Source organism: Hyla sarda, chromosome 8 (genome assembly GCF_029499605.1).
Source record: "Hyla sarda isolate aHylSar1 chromosome 8, aHylSar1.hap1, whole genome shotgun sequence".
NCBI lineage: Eukaryota > Metazoa > Chordata > Amphibia > Anura > Hylidae > Hyla > Hyla sarda.
Window position 1 is genome coordinate 122,911,934 of NC_079196.1, and position 8,643 is coordinate 122,920,576.

At 43.7% G+C, this 8,643-nt stretch overlaps 1 protein-coding gene across 1 annotated transcript; it reads left to right on the forward strand.

The window, feature by feature from the left end:
- Nucleotides 1–1,150: 1,150 nt before the first annotated feature.
- LOC130284705 (uncharacterized) lies at nucleotides 1,151–6,521 on the forward strand. Its single transcript, XM_056535364.1, has 2 exons — nucleotides 1,151–3,786; nucleotides 6,460–6,521. The coding sequence occupies exon 1, from the start codon at nucleotides 1,216–1,218 to the stop codon at nucleotides 3,766–3,768; it is 2,553 nt and encodes an 850-aa protein (XP_056391339.1). The 5' UTR covers nucleotides 1,151–1,215; the 3' UTR covers nucleotides 3,769–3,786; nucleotides 6,460–6,521.
- Nucleotides 6,522–8,643: the final 2,122 nt, after the last annotated feature.

The following is an 8,643-nucleotide window of genomic DNA, read 5'->3' on the forward strand; positions in this document are numbered from 1 at the left end:
CACCGCTGTGCTGTGTCCAGTCATCATCATTATCTACGCTGCCAGCTAAATCAAGATGCAGAACCCAGAGAACAGCACTCTGACAGTTAACCCTCAATGCTCCTATAAAGAGGAAGACACCTTGTCAAGAAGTAGATCTAGGTGCACAACATTGTCTAGAGCGTCCAGTCAAACAAATCTAACTTCGGTTAGCGCCGATGCATCAAGATTTAAACGGCATAGTTGTAGACACTCAAGCACCACCAGCCTGTCATCCGCTAGCGCCATAGCAACTAAGGCAAGAGCGAAAGCAGAGGCAGCTTGTGCAATGGCGTCCTATGCAAAGCAGGAAGCTGAATTGATGAAAGAACAAGCTGAAGCACTTAGAAGAAAAGCTGAAGTGCAAGCATCTTTACACTTACTGCAACAGCAGAAAAACGCTGCAGCAGCCTTAGCCGAGGCAGAAGTTCTCACAAGGGCTGCCGAAGCTCAGTTCGCTGACATAGAAACCCAGATGTCACCCCTCAGCGCAAGCCAACGTACCCGTGAGTACACACATTCACAAGCAACCATGTACACTGACCAGCAGTTCAATGACACACCAAGGCCATCATTGACTCCACCAGCAATAAGCAACTTTGATACTATGCAACACTGCAAGACTGAATTAGAACCTCAGGGTAGGAAGTCAAATGGATGCATGCTCAGAGACCAATCTGCCAACCTGACAAGAGTGCAAACGGATGCTGATGTACTCCCTCCTCAAGCAAATACAAGTCTGGATTATAGCAGAAAGACTTACAACAGAGGAGAACAAAGCAGACTTAGTCAAGTGCCTCATCAGCCTTACCAGCCGCAGCCATACCCTGAGTTTACACCCAGGAAGTATTCACCAGATGCAGCAAGAGCTACAGAGGTATTAAGATTGCTGATGCGCCGTGAGATAGTGAGCGCTGGTCTCATGAAATTTGACGACCGTCCAGAAAACTACTGGGCCTGGAAGTCATCTTTCCTAAGCGGTACCCAAGACTTAGATCTGACAGACAGAGAAAAGCTTGATCTGCTCGTCAATGGCTAGGACCAGAGTCCACTGAGCAAGCCCAAAGAATCAGATCAGTACATGTTCATGACGCAGCAGCAGGACTTGCAATGGTGTGGAGGAGACTAGAACACTGCTATGGGTCACCTGAAGTGATTGAAGATGCTCTTCTGAAGAAGATAGAAAACTATCCAAGAATGACAAACAAAGACAATCAAAAGCTGAGAGGGTTTGGGGACCTACTCTTAGAAATAGAAGCCGCTAAGTCTAGTGGATATCTGCCAGGTCTCTCATACTTAGATACAGCACGTGGAGTTGATCCCATAATCGAGAAACTTCCTTTCAACTTGCAGGAAAGGTGGGTCACTCAAGCATCAAGATACAAGAAAGAACATCGAGTCGCATTTCCACCATTTGCCTTCCTTGCTGAATTCATCGTAGACCAAGCTGAAACACGCAATGATCCAAGCTTTGCTTTCCTGAACAAGAGAACTGCAAGCTCCCCAAAGGTAGAGCAAAAACATCTAACGCCTTGCAAAGAACGCAGAGCAACAGTTTATGTACGGAAGACAGAAGTCTCGCCTGAGTCTGCAGTCAATCAGGAAGACAGCGCAAGTAAGAAAGTTGAGGAGCCAGACAAAATATGTCTCATCCACAACAAGCCTCATCCACTAAGAAAATGTCGCAGTTTCAGAAGTAAGACATTAGAAGAGCGCAAAGCTTACCTTAAAGACAATCACATTTGTTTCAGATGTTGCGCTTCAATTCAGCATCTTGCAAAAGACTGTACAAAAACAATAAAATGCACAGAGTGCAACAGTGACAAACACCTGTCAGCACTACACCCAGGACCACCGCCATGGAAACAAGAAGTTCCAGCAACTCAAGAAGATCATGGTGGGGAGCAAGGCGAGAGTACAACGCCAGCAGTAACCTCAAAGTGTACTGAGATCTGTACAGAGCAGGGCCGCCCCAGATCATGTTCCAAAATATGCTTAGTCAAGGTGTATCCTGCAGGCTTCAGAGAAAAAGCAATCAAGATGTACACAGTCTTGGATGAACAGAGTAACAGATCTCTGGCAAAAACAGAGTTCTTTGACCTCTTCGGTGACAAAGGAAGTCCAACTCCATACACCCTGAAGACTTGTTCTGGAGTTGTAGAGACAACAGGGAGAAGAGCAAACAACTACATCATTGAGTCATTAGGTGGAAAGACAAAGGTGACTCTTCCTACCCTCATAGAATGTGATGAGATACCAGATGACAGGTCACAGATCCCCACACCTGAAGTTGCTCGTCATCACCCCCATCTGGTGCGAATATCAGACCAGATACCAGCACTAGATCCAGATGCTGCAATCATCCTTCTACTTGGGAGAGATATCCTCAGAGTGCACAAAGTCAGAGAACAGTACAATGGGCCACACAATGCACCATTTGCACAACGCCTTGATCTCGGATGGGTCATCGTTGGAGAAGTATGTCTAGACGGACTCCACAAACCAGAAAAGGTAAATGTCTACAGAACACATCTGTTACAGAATGGTCGTACATCTTGTCTTTGCCCATGTACCAACAGTCTACACATTAAAGAGAGACTTGTAAACCCAACACATCATCAGAGTATCCAGAGGTGCATGGAAGACTTAGCCTCAACTGGAAATACAGATGAACTGGGCTGTAAGGTGTTTGAAAGAACACGAGATGACGACAAGCTAGCACCCTCGGTGGAAGATACTCTCTTCCTTGAGATTATGGACAGAGAAGTCTTCAGAGACAAATCAGGCAGCTGGGTAGCCCCTCTACCCTTCCGGTCACCACGCCATCGCCTTCCTGACAACAAGGTACAAGCAGAGAAACGCTTCACCTCGTTGCAGCACATGCTACAAAGAAAGCCAAATATGAAAAAACACTTCCAAGCCTTCATGCAGAAGATCTTTGACAACAATCAAGCTGAAAGGGCACCACCACTACAAGAGAACCAAGAACACTGGTACTTACCAATATTTGGGGTGTACCATCCTCAGAAACCAGGCCAGATATGCGTAGTATTTGACTCTAGTGCGAAGCACAAAGGCATCTCACTAAATGATGTCCTTCTCAGTGGACCTGACCTGAACAACACACTCCTTGGAGTACTCATCAGGTTCAGAAAAGAACTCATAGCAGTGACAGCAGACGTACAACAGATGTTCTACTGTTTCCTTGTTCGTGAAGATCACAGAGACTACTTAAGGTTCCTGTGGTATGCAGACAATGACTTTAACAAAGAAATCACAGAGTACAGGATGAAGGTACATGTGTTTGGAAACAGCCCTTCTCCAGCTGTAGCTATCTACAACCTGAGACGAGCAGCACAGCAAGGTGAAAGACATGGTCAAGAAGCCACACAGTTCGTCATGAAGAACTTCTACGTAGATGATGGACTTGCTTCTTTCTCCAGCAACGAAGAAGCTATCAACGTCCTGAAAAGTACAAGAGAAATGTTGACAGAATCCAACATAAGACTGAACAAGGTAGCTTCCAACAGCAACAGAGTCATGGAAGCATTTCCAATGGAAGACCGTGCTAAAGACCTTAAAGACTTGGATCTAGGAACAGAATCACCACCCTTGCAAAGAAGTCTTGGGATTAGTTGGGACCTGAAGACTGACAGTTTCACCTTCAGGTCTCCAGAGAAGAGAAGCCATTCACAAAAAGAGGTGTCCTATCTACAGTCAACAGTCTTTACGACCCCCTGGGGTTCGTAGCACCCATCATCATGCAAGGTAAAGCTCTTTTGAGACAGATAACTACTGAGCAAGAACAAAGTGACTGGGACGTACCTCTACCTGAAGAGAAGGAAATGCAGTGGAAGTTGTGGAAAGACTCATTGTTAGAGCTTGAACAACTCAACATCCCTAGACCATACGTATCTGTTTCCTTGTCTGCTACAAAGAGAAGAGAAATATGCATATTCTCTGACGCCTCCACTATGGCTATCGCATCTGTCGCCTACCTTAGGGTAATAGACACTGAGGGACAAAGCCATGTCGGGTTCCTCATGGGAAAATCTAAGCTGGCTCCCAGACCGGCTCACACTGTCCCACGTCTAGAACTTTGTGCTGCTGTCTTAGCTGTAGAGATGGCAGACATGATTACAACAGAACTGGACATCGAGATCCATGCAATTAACTTTTATACAGACAGCAAGATTGTGTTAGGACATATTCACAATGCTTCAAGAAGATTTTATACATACGTGGCCAACAGAGTGACACGTATCAGAAAGTCTTCAAGTCCAGAACAGTGGCATCACATCAGCACAGACAAGAACCCAGCTGATCATGGGACAAGACTAGTGCCAGCCGCTTCGCTCAAGCAAACTAACTGGTTTGTAGGTCCATCTTTTCTTCGTAAACCAGAAACCAAAGAAAATACTCAGGTAGAGACCTTTCAGCTCATAGAACCAGATCAAGACAAAGAGGTAAGACCTCAAGTGACAGTTTGTAGGACTATAGTTACAAGAGACAGTCTGGGCGCTCATAGATTTGAAAGGTTTTCCAGCTGGAAGTCGCTGACCCGTGCAATCGGAAAACTTATCTGTCTAGCCAGATCCTCCTGCAGAGCTACCAATACTGATCAGCATAGCAATGACCACCTTGAACAAGCCAAGGTCACGATCATCAGATGCATCCAGCAGGAAGTCTTTAAAGAAGAAATCCAAAGCCTTATGAAAAAGGAAGAGATTTCTCGACACAATTCGCTAAAGAAGTTGAACCCTATCCTCGACGAAGATGGAGTGTTAAGAATTGGAGGTCGCTTGTCGGCAGCAGATACAACTATCCAAGAGAGATATCCCTTCATCATACCCAAAAATCATCACATCGCTCTTCTTCTGGTGAGACATTATCACGAGCAAGTCGCACATCAAGGTCGACACTTCACTGAAGGAGCGGTACGGTCAGCAGGGTTGTGGATCATAGGAGGTAAGAGACTAGTCTCCAGTGTGATCAGCAAATGCGTGACCTGCAAGAAGATTAGAGGGAAACTTGAAGTTCAGAAGATGTCAAACTTACCTGCGGACAGACTTTCTTCAGATCCTCCATTCACTCACGTAGGTCTAGACGTTTTTGGCCCTTGGAACATCTCTTCTCGCAAGACCAGAGGAGGCAGTGCCGAGAGTAAACGTTGGGCTGTTCTGTTCTCCTGCCTGAGTACCAGAGCAGTTCACATTGAAGTGATTGAATCTTTATCCACTTCAAGTTTCATCAATGCCTTGAGAAGATTCTTCTCTATCCGAGGACCAGCAAAATTGATTCGTTCAGACCGTGGCACAAACTTTATTGGGGCTTGCAAAGAGTTGAAGATCATTTCTACAGACTCTGAAACAGGTTCCTATCTTCAAAACCAAGGATGCACTTGGACTTTTAATCCTCCTCACGCATCGCATATGGGAGGAGCCTGGGAGAGGATGATAGGAGTAGCTCGTCGCATTCTGGATGCCATGCTCCTGAAGGTTGGGTCTACTCGCCTCACACATGAAGCTTTGACTACGCTAATGGCTGAAGTCATGGCCATTATGAACGCCAGACCTTTGGTTCCAGTGTCCACAGATCCGGAGATGCCGGCAGTCTTGACACCTGCAATGCTGTTGACTCAGAAGATGGAACCAGTGACAGCTCCCACAGGAGACTTTGACCTCAAGGACTTGTACACCAAGCAATGGAAACAAGTTCAAAGTCTTGCGGACATTTTCTGGAAGAGATGGAGACAGGAATACCTGGTGACACTCCAGCCACGCAAGAAATGGCAAGATGACAAGCCCAATTTACAAGTTGGAGATGTTGTTTTACTGAAAGACTCTCAGGCCCACAGGAACGAGTGGCCTATTGGACTCATTGTGGGGACTGATCCTAGTAGTGATGCTAGAGTTAGAAAGGTTGAAGTTAGGATTGTTAGACAGGGCATTCCCAAAGTGTATGCAAGGCCAATTTCTGAAGTAGTTTTACTCCTGTCCAAGGGTTAGTGGCATAACAAAAAAGTATGCCAGGTGGGGAGTGTGTTGCCTTCGCAATGTATTTTACATGCTTGGCACTCAGCAGGGTCTGTTCCTTTAAGACCCTCCATTTTCTTGAAGCCTAGAGGCGGGCCTTCTCTCTAAAGCATAGGGCTAGATCCGGCATGTCTCATTCATTCCAGCTCCAGCCACCACAGTGACCAGATCAACAGGACTTCTTAAAGCTAATACAGACTGCAAATCTGATAAATACCAAAGCCTGTGAGTAAGGAATTGTTAGTTATCTTGTATAGAGAGATGCTAGGCATTTGTAGATAGATAATGTGTGTTTTCAGTGTGTAGTAAGTGAGCACATGTTAGACTATCTATGTATTAGCTATGCATAATGTAAGGCACTTGAATAGCCATGCTTACATTTGTCTTTCATATGTTTGTTTTACAGTTTTACCGCGTGTGTTCATTATATCTCAGTAAAGATTACATCAGTTAAGCAAACCAGCGTGTCTTTCCTTGAGATTCGGTATAAACTTGATGTGAAGCTGTGTCCACGAGACAGCGGAGACATTATAACTTACCTTCGACTTAATACCAACAGTGAGCATTTCAAGTCTGAAAACAGCTGCAGTCCCCTGGAAAGTGACCACCACAATTTAACATTTATTCTATCTCAAAGTTAAGCAAAAACGTACTGCTTTATTAAACACAAATAACACAAGGAGTCTTCCCTATTCTGATTCTATCAAGTCTTTTCTACCATCCCTCTGCTAAATTAAACAATAAATATGTCAAATACAAGAAACGCAAAGAAAATTGAAGCTTCCAAAAAAATGGAACAAATAGAACAAGACGGAGTATTCCAAACCACTTCATACAAAAAAGAAACTCCACTAACAGATACAGCAACAAATCCCAACCTTCAAGATATCTCAACACACCACTATCACAGAGGATTAGAGTTACCTACATTGAACAGCCTGAAGATACAAACCTTCCTCTGTCAAACAGATACTCTCCACTACAAGAAAATGAAAATTTGTCAATTACCTCTTCCCCATCGGGGAGTTCAGAAAAACAAAAACAAAAGTTTTCCTCCCAAGAAAACTTATCTGAAAACAACATCCATTTAGATACAGAACCGGACGACCAATTACAAAACATGCCAGCATCTTCGGACACTGCCACAGAAGTAAAAAATATGCTGCTGTTGCTAAGACGTCAGATCCAGAAAGATACAAAATCCACAATGGCAGAAATAAATAAAAATGTAGAAGCCTTAGGAGAAAGGGTTGATCACACCGAAAAGAAAATGGGAGAATGTGTGGCAGCCCATCACAAACTAGCAGATGCCCAAGATCTACTTTGCGATGAAGTAGAATCCCTGAGAGCCAAGCTCATCGACTTAGAAGACAGAAACAGACGAAATAACCTAAAGTTCAGAGGTGTTCCAGAAAGTATATCAAGCCCTGAAATAGTCCCATACCTACAAAAGATGTTCAAATGTTTGGTTCCAGAATGCTCAGATATTGAGCTCACCATAGACAGGGCACATCGATTGCCCAAACCAAAAAAACTACCTGATTCAGTCCCAAGAGATGTAATAGCAAGACTATTATTTTTTCAAACAAAGGAGAAAATCCTGACAGCAAATAGGAAAGCGGGTTCCCTTCCAGACCCATACAAGGGAATATCGATATTCAAAGACTTATCACCGTCTACCTTAGCGGCAAGAAGAAATTTCACCCCTGTAACTACAGCTTTGAGAAAAAATGGCTTCAAATACAGATGGGGATTCCCGACTAAAATCATTGTGATGAGAAACGGCATCAATCATATCCTCACCTGTCCCATCAAAGCCAAAGAGACATTGGAACAATGGAACATAACGGTTGAGCCCTTCCCATTCCCACCACTGAAAGAAAATCAATCCCTGGAACGAACTGTAACACCAACTTGAACCATCTATCCAAGGTGGTGATGCTCTGTTGATTATCTATTCTAGGAAGTCACTACCCATGTCAAATTTCTTTTCTCTCTGGATGCAAGCTCACCCCAACTTGCACATGTTAAATCAGCTCTGTATTGTTATCTATTTTTTCATTCTAGTTTTCATGTTCTATTGGTTTAATAACAACTACTGTATTTATGTTGTTCACACTCTATTTTCTCCATACTTATTTAGGACATTATGGTATGATGTCTACATACTGTGGTCCGAGGTGCTCAGCCGTCTACAACTGAAATTCTACACTCCACGTTCCCAAAGGTATTATCTACTACTCGGACCTCCTCTACGCAAATCATTTTCTTACACAGATAGATGACGCTTAAATTTTATAGCCATAATGTTAGGGGCCTAAATTCACATAAACGTAGAACTTTTCTATGGAACGACATTAAGGAATCTAATGCAGATATTATTTGTATACAAGAAACACACATTAGGGATCAAGATAGCAACAAATTTAAATATAAGCATTTTCCAAATATATTCATGTCCTGCGCTCCGACGAAGAAAGCTGGTTCCATGATTTTGGTTAGAGACACTGTGACATTCCATAAGAAACAAATAGAAACAGATCCACTAGGACGCTTTATTATCGTATCCTGCACAATCAATAATAAGGAC